Source organism: Zootoca vivipara, chromosome Z (genome assembly GCF_963506605.1).
Source record: "Zootoca vivipara chromosome Z, rZooViv1.1, whole genome shotgun sequence".
In the NCBI taxonomy this organism is placed as follows: domain Eukaryota; kingdom Metazoa; phylum Chordata; class Lepidosauria; order Squamata; family Lacertidae; genus Zootoca; species Zootoca vivipara.
Genome location: NC_083294.1, coordinates 31,490,536 through 31,511,544, shown reverse-complemented (window position 1 = coordinate 31,511,544; position 21,009 = coordinate 31,490,536). Strand labels below are relative to the sequence as shown.

At 48.0% G+C, this 21,009-nt stretch overlaps 2 protein-coding genes across 2 annotated transcripts in view; both read right to left on the bottom strand.

The window, feature by feature from the left end:
- Positions 1-5,870, bottom strand: part of SYTL4 (synaptotagmin like 4) — a 32,012-nt gene extending 26,142 nt beyond the window's left edge. The window contains exon 1 of the mRNA XM_035113424.2: positions 5,747-5,870. The gene's annotated coding sequence lies outside the window, so the exon portion shown is untranslated. The remainder of the gene's footprint in view (positions 1-5,746) is intronic.
- Positions 5,871-12,437: 6,567 nt separating this feature from the next.
- Positions 12,438-20,632, bottom strand: TRMT12 (tRNA methyltransferase 12 homolog). Its single transcript, XM_035113920.2, has 8 exons — positions 20,428-20,632; positions 20,049-20,153; positions 17,413-17,581; positions 16,799-16,997; positions 16,565-16,715; positions 15,612-15,721; positions 14,870-15,027; positions 12,438-13,177 (listed from the first exon to the last, which is right to left on the bottom strand). Exons 2-8 carry the CDS (start codon positions 20,120-20,122, stop codon positions 12,713-12,715), a joined length of 1,326 nt encoding a protein of 441 aa, XP_034969811.2. The 5' UTR covers positions 20,123-20,153; positions 20,428-20,632; the 3' UTR covers positions 12,438-12,712.
- Between the last annotated feature and the right edge of the window lie 377 nt (positions 20,633-21,009).

Sequence of the window (21,009 nt, the reverse complement as noted above, 5' to 3'; positions counted from 1 at the left end):
CAACCTCGGATTGTAAAATACCCCGTAAATGTCCTGGCTCCCGGCTGGCTGCTTGCTCACTTGCCAAGTGCTGCCGGAAATCGCCTCTGCACATGCCCGGGCATGCACAGAAGTGATTTCTGGTGCCCAGACATGCGGACATGGGCAGCCCGGCACTGGAAGTCGCTTCCGCACATGTCTGGACATGCGCAGAAGCGACTTCCGGTGCCGCGCCACTGCTGATCCCTTATTTTCCAATCCGGAAGTTGACAGCTATGTCAATGGCCAAGAAGGCAGTTTTTGCACATCATCATCATCATCATCATCATCATCATATTTATACCCCTCCCATCAGGCTGGGTTTCCCCAGCCACTTTGCAGCTTCCAACAAAATTTTAAAATACAATAGTCTGTTAAACGTTAAAAGCTTCCATAAACAGGGCTGCCTTCAGATGTCTTCTAAAAGTCAGATAGTTGTTTATTTCCTTGAGATCTGATGGGAGGGCATTCCACAGGGCGGGCGCCACTACCAAGAAAGCTCTCTGCCTGGTTCCCTGTAACTTGGCTTCTCGCAGCGAGGGAACCGCCAGAAGGCCCTCAGCACTGGACCTCATTGTCCGGGCAGAACAATGGGGGTAGAGATGCTCCTTCAGGTATACTGGACTGAGGCCTTTTAGGGCTTTAAAGGTCAGCACCAACACTTTGAATTGTGCTCGGAAACATACATGCTCTACATGCAGTGTAGAGGGAAGTGAGGGGCAGGTGGGGTTGTCAACCTGGGAAGGGAGGCCATGTAGGAGAAGTAAAACTCTGGTCCTAAACTTCTGCTGCCTTGAAGGATATCTTTGGGAGAAGAAAAAGCTAAGGAATTAACCCTACTCAGATCCCCAAGACGGTTGGATGACGCCTTGTACGCCTCCTTCTGTCACCTCCTGCCGCCAGGCTTATACCAAACGAATAGCTCTGTTTTCCTTTGGATCACATTAGCAAGGCAGCCCAGGACCTCCATACATACTGCCCAGGCTCAAACCCGGGGAGATCACTTCAGTGCTGCTAATGCAGCGGTTTGACTTCACCCCCGGAGAGACACTCCATTATCTCGAGAAAGAAGGATGCCAACAACAGTATCTCCCGTAAAAAAATCTTGGGAACTTTAGGCCTTTACAGAGCTACAGTTCCCAGCACCCTTACCTGAGTACAGCTCCCAGGATTCTTTGGGGACAACAAGCTTTTAAATACATGGTATGTACATGGCCTAAAAGACTCTTGAGATCTACAAACTTGAAGAAGGTACACAATGATGGTTTGGGCAGGCAGTGAATAGTATTGATTACCTAGCGCACCCCATAAGCCATGCAAAGGGGAATAAATTCACACCTACAAACCAAAACAGGCATCATGAGTAGATTTCTAAACTTATTTATTTATTACCTTTATATCCCATCTTTCATGCAAAGGGTTCGGGGTGGTATACATAAATTTGCCCACTCCCTATCATATCCTCACAACAAGCCTGTGAGACAGGATAGGCTGAGACAAGGGGGACTAAGTGTTCATCCACACTTCCTCTTGTCTGGATGCTTCTCTACAGGAAAACCCACTCTTTACTGCTGAACTGCAGCAAACATAAATCAGGGTTTCCGCAAATAGATGCTTGCTCCGATTCGGTGATGAAGAGCAGCTTTTCCCAGGAAAAGGCAAACAGAAAACTGCTCAAAGCCTGGGGCAAGCAGAGTGTTGATGACCCTTAAAAGAGTTGATGAAGCAAAGCCTGTTCGTTGTTGTTGTTCGAGTGGGAGCCAGAAAACGTTGCTGACGCAACTGCACCACCACCCAGAAATTTGCCACTTTTCTGCAATAAAAACATCTGATATGCATGCAGAAAGCCCCGGGTTCAATCCCTTGTATCTCCAGGTAGGGCTTTCCCCGCATATTCCAGGCTGTTAAAATGAAGGAAGCATGGGTGGAAACAGCATTGCGTTTTTGTGTGAAAGAGGTGGAATCACATTTCTGCTACTGAAAACAAATCCCTTGGCCAAGATACATGTAGAATTAAGGAAATGAATTAACCACTGTCTTGCACTTGGCTCCTGCTGGAAGACCTCAAAGCTTGAAGTCTTCCCTCCCCTGCATTTAAACACACACACTTAATTTCCTGCTTAGCTGTCCCACATTTTCCCACAGCAAACAGGAAGCATGTTTGATAAAAACACTCAGCTCTGGTATTCGAAAGACAAATACCTCTTGGGATACCAGGATAGGATTTTTAATATCCTATTTTCCACTCTACCTGGTGTCCCCTGTCCTGCGTACAAGTGCACCCACACCAAACGTTTTGCTTCATGTTTCAAGATCAGGAGTGTGCCTTAGCCGAAAGCAGCAGCATGCCCATTGTGGCGTGTGCAGCGTGGAGCATCTCCACAGCCTCCCCCCCAGCTGTAGGGTGGCTGAGGCAGTGGGCAGACGCAAGCCCCGCACTGCTCGAAAAAGCAGTGTGGAGCTTGCAGGCAGTCCGCCCGCCGCCTCCCCCTCAGGAAAGATGCATTGCTCAGGCATGCTATAGGCCCCGCGGTGTGGCGGCCAGTGCCCCCTGCCTCACCTAGCTACCAGTGATGTAGGAGGGAGGTGCAGGAGTTATTTTATCAAGAAAAAAAGTGCCGTGAGCCCAATTTTTACTTTTTTAAAAAAACACATTTTTTTACACACACCCCAGTGATGACACCCGCGCACCCACCACACACACCCTTCCTATGCCACAGGCTGAAGGACCCCTAGCTGGCTTCCAAAGCTGTTCGGGATATTTGAATTGGCAAAGAATCATTAAAACACAAAACAGCCAGGGGTGCCAGCTTGAATAAAATATTGGGGGGGGGGCAGGTAAGTCCCACACCACATAGTCAAACAGGATATGTCACATTCACACTCTTTGAATGGCAAAACTCATCAACTTTGGGGGCACCAGAACCCCTCAAATATTTTTTGGGGGGGGAGGGTTCGAAGGGACCTCGGCCCCTAGGAGTTGGTTCCTATGAAACAGCAGCAACATACCATTCCACAGGATCCTGTGGAAGAACACATGACATTTTCGAAAACTTTTATCAACACATGGTCATGGACTCTTTAGCACTAACCATAGAAAAACAGCACACAATGCGAAGTGCTCCACTTAGCTGATATGCCTGGTTAGGTCTCTCACACGCACACCCTTCCACTTCTGAAGGAGGAAGCCTTTCCTCAAACAACTACCGTACTTGTAATGTTTCCCTTGAGAGAAATGAGATAGTTCTTGCCCTACATAGCTGACAAAACATACTGATCTTAACCAGCCTATGAGTGAGCCACCCTTTTGCTGTGCATTCATAATGATTTATGCTCACGATGGTATCAGGGTTGTCATATGCGATTCTGTTTTCAGAGATGGCATACTGCTTCATTTCCACTCAGTGCAACTTCCTGCGGAGATCCTGTAAGTTTTTTTGGGGGGTGGGGAGAGTGCCTGCTTTTCTTGCACAATAGCTCAAGAGCTTCCAGATGCCAATAATGTAACAACCTTGGGGAAGTACTGCGGGAAAACTAATAAAGCAGAATGGTGTATAGGCAGACCAGTATGCCATAATTCTAAAAAGAAAAAACCCACAATTTTTTAGGGTGGCTGCCCTACAGTTTGGAACTCCCTGCCCATTGACACCATAGAACAGGGGTCCCCAGACTTACCGGGCTTCGGGCCGGTGCCCGCTGCGCCGACCGCGCGGTGGGCCGGAGAGCAGGGGAGTGCGCGCGCGGCGGGCCGGAGGGCGGGGGAGTGCGCGCCCGTGTGCATGCGCACACGCACACGGTCGGGGGAAAATCGCCGGAAATCGCTTGTGCGCATGCGTATGGGCCTCCCCCGACCCGGAAGTGCATCGGAAATGACCTCTTCTGGGTCGGGAGAGGCCCATACGCATGCGCACAAAGGATTTTCGGCGATTTTTTGCCGATTTTGAAGATCGGCGCCGCGCGCCGTAAGAGCGGGCGGCGGCAGCGGGTGCCGGGGGTCGTCGCGGGCCGGATTGGGAGGCTAATTGGGCCACATCCGGCCCGGGGGCCGTAGTCTGGTCTGGGGACCCCTACCATAGAATCATAGAATCGTAGAGTTGGAAGAGACCACAAGGGCCATCCAGTCCAACCCCCTGCCGAGCAGGAAACACCATCAAAGCATTCTTGACATATGCCTGTCAAGTCTATGCTTAAAGACCTCCAAAGAAGGAGACTCCACCACACTCCTTGGTAGCAAATTCCACTGCCGAACAGCTCTTACTGTCAGGAAGTTCTTTCTAATGTTTAGCTGGAATCTTCTTTCTTGTAGTTTGAATCCATTGCTCCGTGTCCGCTTCTCTGGAGCAGCAGAAAACAACCTTTCTCCCTCCTCTATATGACATCTTTTTATATATTTGAACATGGCTATCATATCACCCCTGACACCAGGCATGCACCTTTTGTTGTTGTCTTTTCGGTGCCTGCTTAGAACACTTTTGTGTAGGCAGGCCTATCTAGACGTGTGTAGGTGTTCACATTTTAAAATCTCATTTTGCTTACAGTTAATTTTAATTATCTTTTAAATATTTATATTGCATGCTTTTAACTTCCTTATTTTTACATCCAAGTGCTATACAAATCTTGTTAAGTACATAAAAATGAATAAATATGATTGCCTTGTTGCTATGCTACAGAATATACCTTATACCTGTCAAAAAAGCAAAATGAAACCCAGACTGGAGAGGCCCTTCACTTGTAATGTCAGCTGATCAGCCCTGGATCTTGCAATGTAAGAGGCAACACCTTTGAATGTGCATGAAGTTCTTTCCCTTACGCCCAAGAACATGAGTCTGCCTTGAGGCTATGCCAACCAACTTAAAGTTTCCTCCTGCAAGCTGCAACTACTCTGCTATGCCAAGACCAGGGTTCAAATCCAAGCTCACTGGGTCACCAATCCTCAGCTTAGTCTACCCCACAAGGTTGTTGTGATGATAATATGGAGAGGGGGAGATCCATGTGTGCCACCTAAAGCTCCTTGGAGGAAAAGGAGGATATAAACGCAATTAATAACTAAATGAATTGATAAAAGGGGGAAACACTTTGCACATGCTCAAGAAGACTCTCCATATGAACACCTTCACATATACAATTCAAATAGGTTTGGGGAAAAGTTAAATCCCTGAAGCTAACATAAAATTTTAATAGCAAAGTCTGCTGTTTCTAAACAATGGCAAGGCCCTGCATCTGATAAAGGAAGCACAGAGTTCATAAACCAGAGCGAGTCCATGAAAACATTAGGACGAAAGAACAATGGGTACACACCTCACGAGAGAACTTTGGGCAGACCCCTCACCGAGGACTCCCGTGCGTTACTTCCAAGTAAGCCCAAACAGTATTTACTTGGAACCCTTGCCTCAAAGCACATGCAGAGTGTCTTTCTAAACCCAGCCAGCCTTTGCACACCAGGGAGGACCTGCAGGCCAGACCACCCAAGCAGGACTTTGGGATGGGGAATGGCACCTGTCCCCTAGGTGGTTAACTAATGCCACGCTAGCCTTTTAAAAGCAGGCAAAACAGGCTTGCGAACTAGGGCGGGGATGCAATCGAGGACAGGAATTGGTGGTGGTGCAAAACCACTACTTTAGAAAGGGGCCCAGAGCTGGAAGGTGGAATGCTGAGTCCTCCCACGGTGGCGGGGCGAGGTGGTGGGGGCGGAGGAGAAAATGGCATGGAAAAAGAGGGGTACAGGTACCTGTACGCAGCGCGCCCCGCAGATTCCCCGGCTCTCGTCGCGGTTAACCACCACAGCTGCTGCAGGAACAGCTTGAAATTTTCCCTGACCTGGGAGGAGCCGTTTCCTTAAAGGCACCGCGCCCTTTTGCCAACTTCTTAAAGCTGAGATCAGGATTTATTCCAAACACAGTATCGCTTAATCGGTTGCTATTTATCTACTGCAAACTTTCGAATGGACTAAAAGGGGTGTTTGCCGGGGGTGGGGGAGGGTTGCGCGCGCGCACGTTTAAATAGTCAGCAGTACTGAAGTAAAAACATTTTCAAGAGCATCCTAAAACCAACAAGCTCTGAAGCTCCTCGACATAAAGCTGGACATTATGTCTCATCTGCGCTATGCATACAAAGCACGCCACATTAAACGGTCATAGCTTCTCCTATAGAATCCTGGACACTGCAGTTTGTTATGGGTGCTGAGAGCTGTTTGGAGATCTAGCATTCTCAAGAGTTCGTCGTTAAACCACTTTGGGAACTGCAGCCCTACGAGGGGAACAAGGCTTCCTAATCACTCCCAGCATCCTCAACAAATGGAAATTAGAAGTCCCCCCCCCAAAAAAAAATCTCTCAAGAGGCAGGAAGTGCGGGAGTCTGGCAAGTCTCCCACAGAAGGGTGATTGTCCTTATGTCGTGCTTGCAGGCTTCCCATAAGCATCTGGTTGGCTACTTTGAGAAACAGGATGCTGGACTTTAGGCTCCTCCAGATGACCTGTTTATTGAGCACTCGTCTTGATTTGCTTGCACAAAGGTGACACAGAGATTAGACCAGGGGTACCCAAACTAAGGCCCGGGGGCCCGATGCGGCCCAATCGCCTTCCAAATCCGGCCCAATCGCCTTCTAAATCCGGCCCACGGACAGTCTCATAATGCTCATAATGTGGAATGTCTATTCTATTCGCTCATAATGTGGAATGTCTATGTCTAAGCCCTGATCAGGCTGGGGGTGGGATGGAGTACCCTAGGAAAAGGCACAATTGGCTAGAACACCAGTGCTGCAGACTCTGGGTGCATGTTCCACTTGTTTCTCCCAGTCTTTAGCTTTTTCAGTGGTTCCATTGATGAAGTATGCATGCATATGCTTATGCACATCCATCAGTCCCAGCCAACAAGGCCAATGGTCAAGAACAATGGGAGTTGTAGTCTTACAACCTCTAGCCCAGGGGTCCCCAAACTAAGGCCCGGGGGTCGGATGCGGCCCAATTGCCTTCTAAATCTGGCCCGCGGACAGTCTGGAAATCAGCATGTTTTTACATGAGTAGAATGTGTCCTTTTATTTAAAATGCATCTCTGGGTTATTTGTGGGGCATAGAAATTATTTTTTTTCCCCAAAATATAGTCCGCCCCCCCACAAGTGGACTGGCCCCCGGCTGCAAAAGTTTGCTGACCCCTGGATTAGACTATGGCTTTTGTTTAAGCATTCGTTCCAGTTTTGTCTGCAGGACAGTTGCAGAACAATGAGTGTTTGTTCTGATTTACAGGGTGCCTTACACATCGCACTGTTATTCATTCATACCACACTTTTCAGAGCATTTCCATCACTAACAGCAAAAAAAAAAAAAGGCAATAGGGCACTTCAATCCACTTTAAGCGCTAAAACTTAAGTTTACCAGGGAAGGTAAACGGTGTTTCCGTGCGCTGCTCTGGTTCGCCAGAAGCGGCTTAGTCATGCTGGCCACATGACCTAGAAGCTGTCTGCAAACGCCGGCTCCCTCAGCTAGTAAAGCGAGATGAGTGCCGCAACTCCCGAGTCGTTCGCGACTGCACTTAACGGCCAGGGGTCCCTTTACCCTGTATGCCACTTTAAACAGTCATGGCCAAAGAATCATGGGGACTGAGAGTTCCTAGTACTACTACCCTATTTTCCACACAGAGCTACATTTTCCTGAGAAGAAGGGTTGGTTGTTAAACCACTATGAAAAGGATAGCTCTTTGAGGGGGGGATTAAAGGTAAAGGGACCCCTGACCATCAGGTCCAGTCGTGTCCGACTCTGGGGTTGCGGCGCTCATCTCGCTCTATAGTCCAAGGGAGCCTGTGTTTGTCCGTAGACAGTATCCGGGTCATGTGGCCAGCATGACAAAGCTGCTTCTGGCGAACCAGAGCAGCGCACGGTAACGCCGTTTACCTTCCCGCCGGAGCGGTCCCTATTTATCTACTTGCACTTTGACGTGCTTTCGAACTGCTAGGCGGGCAGGAGCCGGGACCGAGCAACGGGAGCTCACCCCGTTGCAGGGATTCAAACTGCCGACCTCCTGATCAGCAAGCCCTAGACTCTGTGGTTTAACCCACAGCGCCACCTGGGGGGATTAGGGTCTCCTAAAACAGGGAATAAATTTTGGGTATGTGCTTGAATCCTTCTCACAAAATAATGTCTTGAGGTACCCCAAGAGGACTTTGGTCTGATGTAGCAGGGCTTTTCTTTAGGTTCCTTTCAGCAATTTTTACAGTTGTGGTGCCACTATTGAGAAGGCATATGCCCCTGATTAATTGTACAGCCTGTTGTCTTTGGAATTAAGATTGCTGGAAGAAATATCAACAACCTCAGATATGCAGATGACACAACCTTGATGGCAGAAAGTGAGGCGGAATTAAAGAACCTTTTAATGAGGGTGAAAGAGGAAAGCGCAAAATATGGTCTGAAGCTCAACATCAAAAAAACTAAGATCATGGCCACTGGTCCCATCACCTCCTGGCAAATAGAAGGGGAAGAAATGGAGGCAGTGAGAGATTTTACTTTCTTGGGTTCCATGATCACTGCAGATGGTGACAGCAGTCACAAAATTAAAAGACGCCTGCTTCTTGGGAAAAAAGCAATGACAAACCTGGGCAGCATATGAAAAAGCAGAGACATCACCTTGCCGACAAAGGTCCGTATAGTTAAAGCTATGGTTTCCCCAGTAGTGATGTATGGAAGTGAGAGCTGGACCATAAAAAAGGCCGAAGAATTGACACTTTTGAATTATGGTGCTGGAGGAGACTATTGAGAGTCCCATGGACTGCAAGAAGATCAAACCTATCCATTCTTAAGAAAATCAGCCCTGAGTGCTCACTGGAAGGACAGATCCTGAAGCTGAGGCTCCAATACTTTGGCCACCTCATGAGAAGTGAAGACTCCCTGGAAAAGACCCTACCTAGCATCCTAAATTTGGCTTCCAGGCATAGCTGTCAACCCCTCCCTTTTTTGCAGGAAACTCCCTTATTCCAAGCCACAGCCATCAGCCTTCCCTTTTTTTGCTGGAAATTCCCTTATTCCAGTGCCGTTTCCTGCTGCTATCCTGTATTGTTAGATATATTGTAGTCTCCCCAGGACAGGTGAGGCTGCTGCTGATCCCTTATTTTCAAATCGAAAAGTTGACAGCTATGCTTCCAGGACCTCGAGACTACATTTCCTTGTCACTGGTGCTTACATGCACCGTGACCACCAATACCTTTCCAGCACTACCTATCAGGCTATCTAGATGATGAGTAACGTACGCAACCTTTGTGTTTACTGCTGTTCATTGAAAGCGCATTCCAAATGACCGGTGCCACCACAATAAAGGCCCTGCTTTTACTGGACATAAGTACTGCTTTGAGAACATGCAGTACTACTAAGAGTAACTTGAGCCTATTATAAAAACTGATGGCAACAACTGCATTATTAGAAAAAGGGGCATTCCTGGCTTCTCAGGCAAAGGAATATCTGTATCATATATACCAGGCATCCCCAAACTGCGGCCCTCCAGATGTTTTGGCCTACAACTCCCATGATCTCTAGCTAATATTTAAAACATCGAAGAGAAATGAGAGTTTCCTGAATAGGGCAGGTCCTGAAAACACGTCTCAAGTGTCAAAGCCAGGGTGACTCTCCAGTATATGGCATAAACTATTACTATGAAGGTACCAGATGCATCTCTGTGGAGATGGAATGGCACAGAAGAAAGCAATCCACCGGCTGCCACAGATAATGCCCTCTCCTGGGCCACACGGCCACAAACACACCTGAACTTCTGATGGAGTTACTAAGAGAGCCCCCTCTACTGATCTTAACACCAGAGTGTGGAGGGTAGGAGGCGGTCTTTCATTAGTCAGTACTGAGCTAGATGGACCTATGGGTCTGACTGCACAGTATGAGGCAGCTAGCTTCCTAGGCTCCTACTTGCACCTTATTGAAGACAGGAGACCTGCTGAATCAGACCAAAACTACGATCTCTCCCAGCTTGCTGCTTGGCACAAAGGGTGACACAGATGCTACTGTCAAATTTAGCACTGCCGCAGAAAGCTAGTGTGAAGGAGAGGTGGGCTGGTCCTGGTCCAAAGTACGCAGGTGACCTATCTGGCTACATGTCATCACCAGCTACAGCATTTGAACTCCTCCCCAAGAATACACAAAAACCTCAACAGGCGATAACGTAGGTGGGGTCAGACCAGACTGGTTTGTACAGGCCCCAGATCTGAGAGTGGCTTTTATTTCTTGCCTGCAAGGATTTCCAAGTCTCTTCCTGTATCCAGTGATTAAATGCTTCCTTTAGCCTAGCCTCTAGGTTTTCTGATCTTCCTCTTGGCAACCACCTTTGCTGCTGCTGCTTCTTGGCACTGATTTAGAGGCTTCCTTACCCAGGAGGTGGCTTCCAGAACAAATGGAAAGCTGACCAATGATGACTCATGCTCCGTTTGCTCTCTGGGTTCTATCTCTGAGCTATGATAACAAAAATGACAGGCTTTAGTGTTGGCAGGCAGGCACCCCACCCAATGAGTTCACAGCTCCCATTGCTACCCTGCAGGCAGGTAGGCAGATTAGACTGAAGCAAAAAAGCAAAGGCTGTGCATCCCAGATTGAGACGATGCCTCACGGAGCAGAAACAGGAATCCTGGCCTATATTTATTCAGGGCTTACCTGCACTTCCCTTTTGCTCCCCAATTTCCAGGCACAGTAACTTCCCAGAAATGTTACTCTAGTTTAAACCCATACAAATGAAACACTCTTCTAAAGCTGCGCCAAGACATTCACATGCGATTGATCTATTCCAGGGGCATAGGCGTAGCCAAGGGGGTGGCCACTCAAGGAGGGCATGGAGCAGAGCCAATAAAAAAATTTGTTTTTATTATTTATTTGTGCCCCACCGTTTTCCTAGACCAGGACTTACACAAATTAAAACTATACAGAGCTTTTTAGGATTTAAAAGTATTAAATTATGTAAAGCTATAGGAAGTATTATTAGATGAGTATTAGATGAGTATTATTAGATGATGGTGAAAACTGCTGAAGTTGGGTACAAAATGGACTCGGGAAGGGTAGGACGGGGAAGTCGAAGTCATGATAATGATATAGATAAGATTGATGTTATTTCTTTTTCTTCTTCTTCTTTTGTTCCTTTTGTGGTTTTTGTTTTCTTTTTTCTCTTTTTCCCCCCTTTTGGTAAAGTTGATTGATTTTTCTAAATTTTTATGTTATGTTGTTATGATAAGTGTTTTAAGTTGAAAATCTCCAATAAAAATTATTTTTAAAAAACCAAAAAAACTATACAGATAAACTACAAAAAGTTAAAAGATGCTTGTTGAAAAGTAATGAAACCCCGATAAAATAAAAACAATATAAAGAAGAGGTGTTGCCTGGGTAAAGCACCGAGGGCTGAACAGGCCCCTAGGGCAAATACCTCACCCTGATCTACTCAGAGACATCCTTGTACTAGAAACTGGCTGGCAGCCAAATAAAAAAATATGCTACCCTGCCAAGGCAATGAAAACAATAAAAGTTTGGTATTCTTAGCACCAGCAATGTGGGCACTAGATTGAATCAAGTATTTCACCCCCACTGCACTTCCCATGCCTTTGCTTCCTCTGTGAAAGCACTTTCCCTCTGCCATTTGCAGGACAGAGGGGTCCTTTAGGTTTCTTCCAGGATATTCCAAAGGTGAGCAGGGGCAAAATGGGAAGAAAAGAGGAAGCAGGTAGATGGCATCAAGGATTAATGGGTCAGCAAGTGGTCATCTGTAGACCTCACCTTGCTCACAGTTGCCAAGTCCTGTAAATACAGGGTATGGCAGCGGTTGCCAACCTGGCTCCCATGGGCACACATATGCCTAGAAAGAACTTCCCTGGTCAAAAAAGCTGGTGACCTCTGATGTACAGATTGTCAGTGACCTCACGTTAAGATGAGTGAAAATGCAACAGCATCCTAAAGATTGGATTATAGCCAATGCTAGTCCTACTCTAAGTAGACCTACTGAAATTCATGGGCAGGTCCAGGGCTTTTTTTATTTAGCTGGAACTTACTGGAACTGAGTTCCAGCACCTCTCAGGTGGGCACCATTGCAATTCTAAGAGAACAATGGAGGCGTTCATGGTGAGTTCTGGCACCTCTTTTTCTAGAAAAGCTACACCAGGCTGGTCCATTGAAAACAGGGTATAATTTAGTTGGAGAAAACCCAGTGCTCACAGCAAGGTTTGGGGAGATACGTCAGCCGTTTCCTGCCAGAACACTCCTAAGATGAACAACAGCAAGCATATCACTAGGGATAAAAGAGGATGGCAGTGAAGAATTGCATGCAGATTCAAAAGAACAACATGCATTTCTGCTGCCCAAACCCAAAGCTGTTTCCTCTGCTAGTGCCATGAAGAAAAGACCATGTTCTGGAGCTAGATTCCCCAATGCCACAACACACTGGAAGCCCTCATCAGGCAAGTTCTTTTTGTTTTGTTGTTTGCTTTTGTTGTTTGGGAAGCAGTTTCCTCCTCCTTTTGTGTCTGTGTTTTACTTGGGGCTTGAGGAGGGAAGGTTGCAGTTGTTTCTCCTGTCTAGGTCAGAAGTTCTGAGCCTCACCAGTCTTCACTTCTGCAAAATGGGTATTTTGTGCTGCCTATGACAGCTCCTCATATTCCCAAATGTGCCCCCAGGCCCATAAAGATGGGGGACCTTTCTCCTAGTGCTGCTCCTGTAGGAAAGCCAACTAACTACATAAGGGGCTGGCAGCCCAAATCCAAGACCAGGTGGTGCACATGAGGGGCGTAAGATTTCACTTGCTCAATGTGCAGGATTTTTGTCCTCCACTGCTTCCCATCCAAATCCTGAAGCAAAGTCCTGATCTGGGTTGCTGTGGCCTCTGCCCACCTTTGCCACTCGTCCCTGCCTGAGAGGGCCAGGTCCTTCCTTCCTGCTTCCTGCAGAACACTGTGGTCCCCAAGGGTCACCTTGTCCTCTTGTACGTTGGACACCACTTGCACTGGAAGCTGCTCACGAGGTTGATGTGGCTTGTGGTGCAGCCTAAGGGCATTCACTGGAAAGGATTCCACATTCTGGTGGATATGCAGGATCCCACCCACATCTTTCCGCAAAACCCGGCAGGCGATTGGCCATCCTGCCTCCGATGTGGGGATCAGTCCCAGATTCACCCTGTCAGCCACATCCCACAGTTCCAGCTGCAAACAAGGAAAAAACATAGACAGTTGTGTTTTGCAAGTTTGAGATTTGTCCCGCATCGCCTTCCCTGACTGGCAGCGGGTGTCACGCAGCTCAGGCAGGAGACTGGCCTTTTGTGCGCCTTTCCTGAAATTGTTTTAACTGGAAATGCCACGGATTGAACAGAGGATCTTTGGCGTACAAAGCACATAATCTATCACTGAATGGAAGAGGAAGAATAAGAACAGGCATAACAGAAGGAAAATGTGAGAGGAGACTTTATTTCTTTTTTAAAAAGTTTTTGAGATGCAGAGAGTAATCTAGAGAAGGCAGCAAAGGGCAGTCTGGGCTGCTCTAACAGATTATATAGCAATTCTCACTCTGTTGCTTCAGAGGGCAACAAGTGAGAAACTGAACTGCTGGACAATCAGAGACAAATAAAACTCTACTTCATGAATACAAACAGGAGGCAGAGATCAACCCCCTTGTCAGGGCCAATGAAGTCAGAAGACCCTGAATCCTTTATGCACTTAATAAATTGGCACCATTCAAATGACAATACTTTCCTATGGTGGCTTGTAACGTTTAAAACTACATTAAGTGGTTTTATACAACATAATCACCATCCTAGCAGCAGCAATTAACAAATTACAGATCAATACATCACAGCCAGCTACCAGTGTTAGACTAAAAATAGAGGCTGCTGCCTATTAGACACCCACATCTGGAGCAATGCGGAACAAACAAACAAGACTTTTTAAAGTTCCCTAAAAACTACCAAGGACAGTGTATTTCAAGGGGAGAGAGTTCCATAGCTGCAAGGACCCAGCTGAAAAGGCCCTGTTCCTTGGACCCAGCTGCCAGACCTCCTTCCTGCCTGCTTTGCCCTGACAATTATTATTTTATTTCCTGCTTATTTACTCTTTACTGAAGTACATAAAAAAGCTTACATAACAAAATACAAAAGCAAAACCTTGTAATTAAGTAAAACCTTTTTTAAAAAGTAGAACCATTTAAAAAAGAAAAAGTAGATGTCACTCAACTATAAAAGCAGCAGCTGGAACCAGAGTAAAAGCAAAGTTCTGAAAAAGTGTGCCCAAATAGAGTTTTCATGAGTAGTTGTGATGGGAGGGAGGAGAGTGTGTCTTATCACTGTATTTGCAGGATTTATCAATGCTGCCATTTGTTGGCATCTGTCTGTCTCAAGAGACAATGGAGTGTGCCTCTCAGGGTGAAGTCAAACCACTGCATTAGCAGCACCAAAATGACCTCCCCAGGGCACAAGCCTGGGCAGTATGTAGGGAGGTTCTGGGCTGCTCCAATAAGACCTCCCTTATCGGCCTCAATGCTGCGGTCCAAAAGAAAGCAGAGCAATATGATTGGCTCCAGCTTGGCTGCAGGAGTTTCTGGAAGGAGGCATACAAGGCACCATCCAACCATCTTAAGTAGCCACTGATAGCACAATCTTCCACAAACTTGTTTTAAAGGTATCCAAATTGGGAGTCATTCCTGCCTCCTGTGGGAGCCATCTTTCTAATTTTAACTATGCACTGTGTGAAGAAAGACTTTCTTTTGTCTGCTGTTAATCTTCCAACATTCAGTTTCGGTGACCCTTCCATATTGTTGGATTGTAACTCCCATCAGCACGGGCAAAGGTCAGAGGTGACGGGAGTTGATAATTAATTCATTCATTTCTACCCCTCTTTGCTCACCTTCTGGTTATCTCCCTGGTGAACGAGGCACCGATCCTGCACACGGTTCAGTTGCAAATTCTTCTGCAGTGCTTCCACAGCATGTGGGTTCCACTCGCAGGCATGGACAAAGGCAGCACCAGCATGAATGAGGTACGGCAGGGTGAAATAGCCAATCCCTGAAGACAAGGGGGAGAAGAGCCGCTCGTTATCTTATAGAATACCTTTAAAAGTGGGTTAGACAAATGATAGGGTGATATGGCTACTAGCTCCCCAACCAGAGGCAGTGTGCCTCTGAATACAAGCAGCTGTGGTGCACAGGTAAGTGCTACTGTACTCTTCTCCTGCTGGTGGGCTTCCCAGAGGAACCTCCATGGCCGCAATGTAGAGAACAGGATGCTGGACTAATGAGCTCTGGGTGTGATCCAGCAGGGCTCTCTTTAGAAGCCTTAGTTGGCAAAGCAATGGGTCAAATGCTTCTTGCTAGGGCTAGAGAACCATGCTGCCAATCACAACCCAGGATGCATGGGAAATGTAGTTCAACTTGAGGAGGGCTAGACCCCTGGAAGAGGGAACCAAGGAACACCACGGAGAAATCAAGCGAACTGAGTTCATGCTACTTCTATGCATGGCCCAAGGTGCCCACCCGGCTTCAAGACCCATCTCTGGATGGCTAAACTACTTAGAAATAGGCTGTGCCCCAAATAGGGCTGCAGAAAGAGACAGCAGCCGCTTTGCTTCTCCCTCGTATCGCAGTATTTACCAGCGTAGAGGTCTACCACCACTTCCCCAGCACAGTTGAGAGATGCTATTCGCAGCTTCTCGGTGATGTTTCCTGGAGACAGCATGCACTGTGTCACCTCAAACATGTACCTGCGGAGGCAACCGAATCAGAAGATGTCCCCAAGGAATCAAGCTTGTACTTGCTAAGTACTTGTAGTTCTTAACCAACCCCTATTTGGGGTGGGAGGAAATTCAGAGCATACAAGGATACTTTTCTAAATACTGTGCACATATACAAACAAACAAGCTATTATAGCGCAATGCCTACACATCTACTCAAAAATAAGCACTGAATGCAATGGGACTCATTCACAGATAAGTATATATAGGACTGCAGCCTTATCTACCTTTCACCCTGAGAAGTGAAACATTCACCATACCCTTACCCCAATCCAATCTTCACCCAATACCAGCTGGGTTTTCCAGAGCCAACTCAAAAATCTTACTACATGAAAATTACTGCAGACTTCAAATTCATCCTTTGCTTTTTTAGAATTCATTGGAAGAAATAGCTGTCATATTTTTGATGGGCACATTTACTTCAGCATAAGATCAGGCCAAAACAGAGGTAGGGATGGGACTTCTGGGCCTCTCAGTTGAAAAGTCAGCAACTTCTGGCTCCTCTCCTTGAATTCTTTCCATTGCAGCTAGCCATTATAAGAATTCTGTAACTAAAAATAAGTTTTCTTCTTCCTCTTCCCTCCCACTCCCTTTTCTTTTTGAGAGATCAAGCCTGAGGGCTGGGTCTCATTGCTGACCCTTGTAAGCTGCTCTGGCTAAAGACTGGGGTGAATGAACACTCCTTAAACACCTTCAACTTTCTAGGCTTAAGCTCTAGAACTGAAAAAGTCTTGATTAGACTCCATTTTTCAGTGAACTCAAAGAAAGAAGATAGTATGGTGGAGAAAATATTACACTGCACCTCTCCCTTACCGAATTCCATTCTCTACGTGTTCAACCCAGCCATCCTCCCCCAGCAACAAGGTCACTGTTGGGGATCGAAACAAATCTGACTGCACGCGTCCACGTTTTGCCAAACGCTGGGCCCCGAGTGCACCAGCAACCACCTCCCAGAGCTCTTGTCCTGAAAGAGAACAGTTGTGATGGGTTTGCTGAGAAAGGAAGAAGCTCAGAATGGTCTGGCACAATGCTGTGTTTGTAATTTACCCAGCTCTCCCCATAGCGGTTCTCTGAAGCTCTCCTCACTGAACAGAACCAGATCCCCGTGCCGTTGCCAGGAGCGTGGTAGATCTCTCTCCAATTCTTTTGACCAGGCAACTCCATGGCTCAACATCAGGCACCGCAACTCATCATACAGTTTCTGGATGGGAGGTCGGAATTGGGCAGCTTTTGAAGGAACGGGATTCTGCAAATGGGGTGCAAATGATTAGCCAGTTTCCTGTTTCATACACATGCCACACACCACTTTCAAACCCTATACAAATCAGTTGGCAGCAAGCACCATCTTTATGGTAAAAAATCTAAAAAAATTGTTTTGCAGATCAACACCTGGAAAATATTCACTTTATAGCCTAAATGATTCCCAAAGTATAATAACAGCATGTGGCCCCACCACCACTACCACCCAGTCATACTGTGGCATCAGACATCAACTGATGGCATCAAATAAATGAAGCAGGTAGGAAGTGGAGAAGAGGACAAGCCAAAGGCAAGAAAAGAGGGATGCAGGCAGGCAGGCCTGATAACAGTCATTGCCAAGTGCAGTGACAAGCCCGTTGGTCATGAAATAAAAGCAACCTGCCAACAATAACTTGGCTCACCAGAATCCATGTTAGAGCACAGGTCTTCCCAGGCAGGATACTTTCCTTCAGCTGATGCAGGTGCTCTGCTGTGAGCTTTTGACCCAACACAGGCAAGGCTATGGCACCATTAGGAAGCTTCTGCACACGGTAACTGCTGTCCAGGAAACCCTCTCTTTGTAAAACTTTCCTGTAAAACCAACAACCTGATGAGCTCCCAGAAAAGGCTATCGACTAAAGCTACAGGAATTCTTTGCTATTGCTGCAGGGAAGAAGATCCAAGAGGGAGGGCAGGGAAAGCTCTTTGTCAGCTCTGTCAGAAGTAGTATCGTGCCATGATTCCCAAGGAGGGGGCAGCTGGGCTTCATGGCCCAGAAGATGAAAAACCTTCTGGCCTCTGAGATGCACTAGAACTGTCTGGCCTGAGTATCCAAACAGCCTCTATGAGGCCTGTGTGCTTCACAACTGTGAATTGGGGAAACAGGTATGTGCTGAGGAGGATGGAGAGAAAAGATGCTAGACTGCAGGGATGGGGGACCTTTTCCAGACTGAGGATCACATTCCCTTATGAGCAACCTTCCAGGAGCCATATGACAATGGTGCATGGAGCAAGAAGCAACAAATGTGCCTTGTGCTGTAGGCCACACAACACTCAGATGTTACTACACACACATCTCTCATCAAGAGGCATTATTAAATTTCAAACGTGTGTCCCAGCCAAATGAAAGCTAGGAAGGGTATGACCAGGGTGAATAAGAATGGCTGCGTTTAGTCCCTGGGCCTGAGGTTCCTCATTCTCATGCTAAAATTGTATCTCTTGACTAGGATTTGGGAAGAGGGCAAGTGCACTGGTGAAATGAACATATAACTAGGCAAATGCATAGTTCTCTGTATTTATTTATCGGTAAGTCTTTCTTCCTTTCCCTACAGATCCCCGTTAGCAATGGGTAGGATCTCCAGCACTGGGTTGAAACCCTCACTTTTGGCATTGCCAGGGGCGTAGCCAGGATCAAGACTAGGGGGGAGGGGCAGAGCCAAGGCACGGGAGGGGAGGGGCCACAAAGTGGGAATGTGGGCGGGGCTACGGAGCCAGGTGAAACTGACTCCGGTTTCACCTAGGCACCGTGATTTCAAAACTTGAGATGGCAGAGCCTTGGCTCCTGGGAGGGAGGGGGGCGGTGAACTGTGCTCAGCGCTTCCACCACACTTTAAAAGTTGCCCATGCCTTCGAACTCATAGCATCATATAATCATAGAGTTGGAAGAGACCACAAGGGCCATCCAGTCCAACAGGAAACACCATCAAAGCATTCTTGACATATGCCTGTCAAGCCTCTGCTTAAAGACCTCCAAAGAAGGAGACTCCACCACACTCCTTGGCATCAAATTCCACTGCCGAACAGCTCTTACTGTCAATGGCCCTTCTCCCCCGTGACTCGCGCTGCCTGGCCGCTAAGGCGCAAAAGCTGCTGCCTGCAGCTTCGAAAGGCGCGCGGGCGCTGCTGAGGGTGGAGGCTCCCGCGACCCTAATTCCTTGCAGGCAGCAGGAGATCACAAGGGAGTCTCATCTTGCCTTCCTCTCCCCGCCCCCGGGAGAAGAAATTGGGCACAACAGAATAATCTCAGAGTCCAGCAAGTCCGAGTTCTGGCTGGCAGAGCAACTGCCCAGCGCACAGTCGGCTTTGTCGGAGGCGCGGCAATCTGCGCCCTGAGGAGCGCGCGGCGCCGGGTGGCTGGGCTGGGCTGAGCGGGCGCCGCTCCTCAACAGAGGCAGTTCCGAAGCCTCCGCTGCCGCCTCGCTTAAGGCTCCGCCGCCGGGAAAGGAGCAAAGCGGTTAAGGCGGCCTCTGTGTTTTTTACGTGGCAACGGCAGCGACGGCGCCCCCATGGTGGCCAGGCGCCCTGGCACCCCCATGGGCCCCCTCGGCTTGCAATTGCAAGCGCAGCAGGAGCAGCGTCCGCAGCTGCCGCCGAGTCGCCCGCGCGTGCGGCGGGGCGCGAGGAGGAGCCTGCGGAGGAAGGAGGGAGGGGAGGAAGGAGGGAGGGAGGGGAGGAAGGAGGGACGAGGAGGCGGCAAGGAAGGGGCGCATCTTGGCCAGGAGCATGGCGAGGAGGCCGGCCGGGAGCCCGGACGGACGCGGAGCCGCCGCTGCAGAGGCCCCGACCTTGTCCACCTTCTCCTCTGGCTGCCGGGTGCTGCGCCTCTCAGCTGTTTTTTGCTTTTAGGGGGGCTGCTGACCCCCCCCCTAGAAGCAAAAAAAAAAAAACAGCTTAGAAGCGCAGCGCGGCGCCTCCAGGCTCCCGCTCCTGCGTGAAGCTCCAGAGGCGCGTGGGGAGCGCGAGCCTAGGGCCGCCGCACTGTGCCTTCTGGGCCCCCCGCCCATGGGCATTGCCCTTTTCAGACATAAGAGTAAAAGGTAACTCTCACTGAGAAAGCAAAGTGGTACCCTCAGAGAAATCAAGGCATTGTGAGCTAAATAAGTCTGACTCTTTGCCACTGGTAATCCTAAACCACTGAGAAATAGGTCTGTTCATTTCTACAAAAGCCTCACTTCCATCAACATAGCACCTCCAGTTTACTGATCACATGCATGAATGTACCTTTCGTAAGCATTTATTTCATTTCCCCTACCCCACCTCTTAATACCTGTAGCCATACCTGAATAGCTGAGTAAACTGTGGCTCAGTAACAACAGCTGCAGTCCCACAAGAACATGAATCTTCCGTGTTCATATTGTCGGGAATTGGGGGGGGGGGATTCTGCCTAAAACAGAATATTTATAAACCACGAACATCATGGTGGTGTACAATAAAACCATTTAAACACAACAATGCTGCACACTACAAAACAAATGGCTAACACTGAATATGCATATACCATAACCCCCAATGAATCTAGCTAGCATTCGCCGCAAAATAAAGTTTGCCCACATAACCCAACAGAAGACTCCTGGGGGGCTTAAATGTAGCCCTTCTTTGCACGGGCTGCACACAACAACACAACACGCGCAACACAGGCAGTCAGCCCAGGGAGATACCTAATTATGCATTTTTTGCTTCCTTTGTTGCTGTAGAAGGGGATAGAAGGCTTCAGATTCCCAGCAGCAAACGCCACTTTTTGAAAGGTCGGCAACCCCTCAGGAACTACGATCCTATCTATGTACAGTACTTGGACTTGGGAAAGACCCGGACCGAACTCAGATTTCTAAGGAAACACGCGCAGGAGCGAACTGCGCGCTTCCTTCTATCCCTCCGTACTCGTTGGTTGGTTGCTATCGCCACCACAGACGTGGGTCCTTCTATCCCTCCGTACTCGTTGGCTGGTTGCTATGGCCACCGCAGACATGAGCCTGTTTATCCCTGCAGACTCTTTGGCCGGTTGCTATGACCACCGCAGATAGGAGCCCGTCTATCCCTCCAGCCTCGTTGGCCGGCTGCTAAAGCAGCCATGTTTGTTATGGCAAAATGCCCGAACTTTCTTTTACACTGTACTGTACATACAGTACTGTACCGTACTGGAGAAACAACCCACCCACGCCTCGCCTCTCCTTACGTAGCCCCCTTTTATCTTTTTTTAGTAAAAGGGGGTTTCTCTTCTGTTTTGTTTGTTTGTGAACTGC

Excerpts from the sequence above, each read along its gene's own strand:
- TRMT12 (XM_035113920.2), bottom strand. The coding sequence starts at position 20,122 with ATGAACACGGAAGATTCATGTTCTTGTGGGACTGCAGCTGTTGTTACT. Across the intron at positions 17,582-20,048 it reads CAGTTTACTCAGCTATTCAG|GAAAGTTTTACAAAGAGAGG; the intron begins GTATGGCTACAG and ends TTGGTTTTACAG. Across the intron at positions 16,998-17,412 it reads GTGCTCTAACATGGATTCTG|AATCCCGTTCCTTCAAAAGC; the intron begins GTGAGCCAAGTT and ends CCCCATTTGCAG.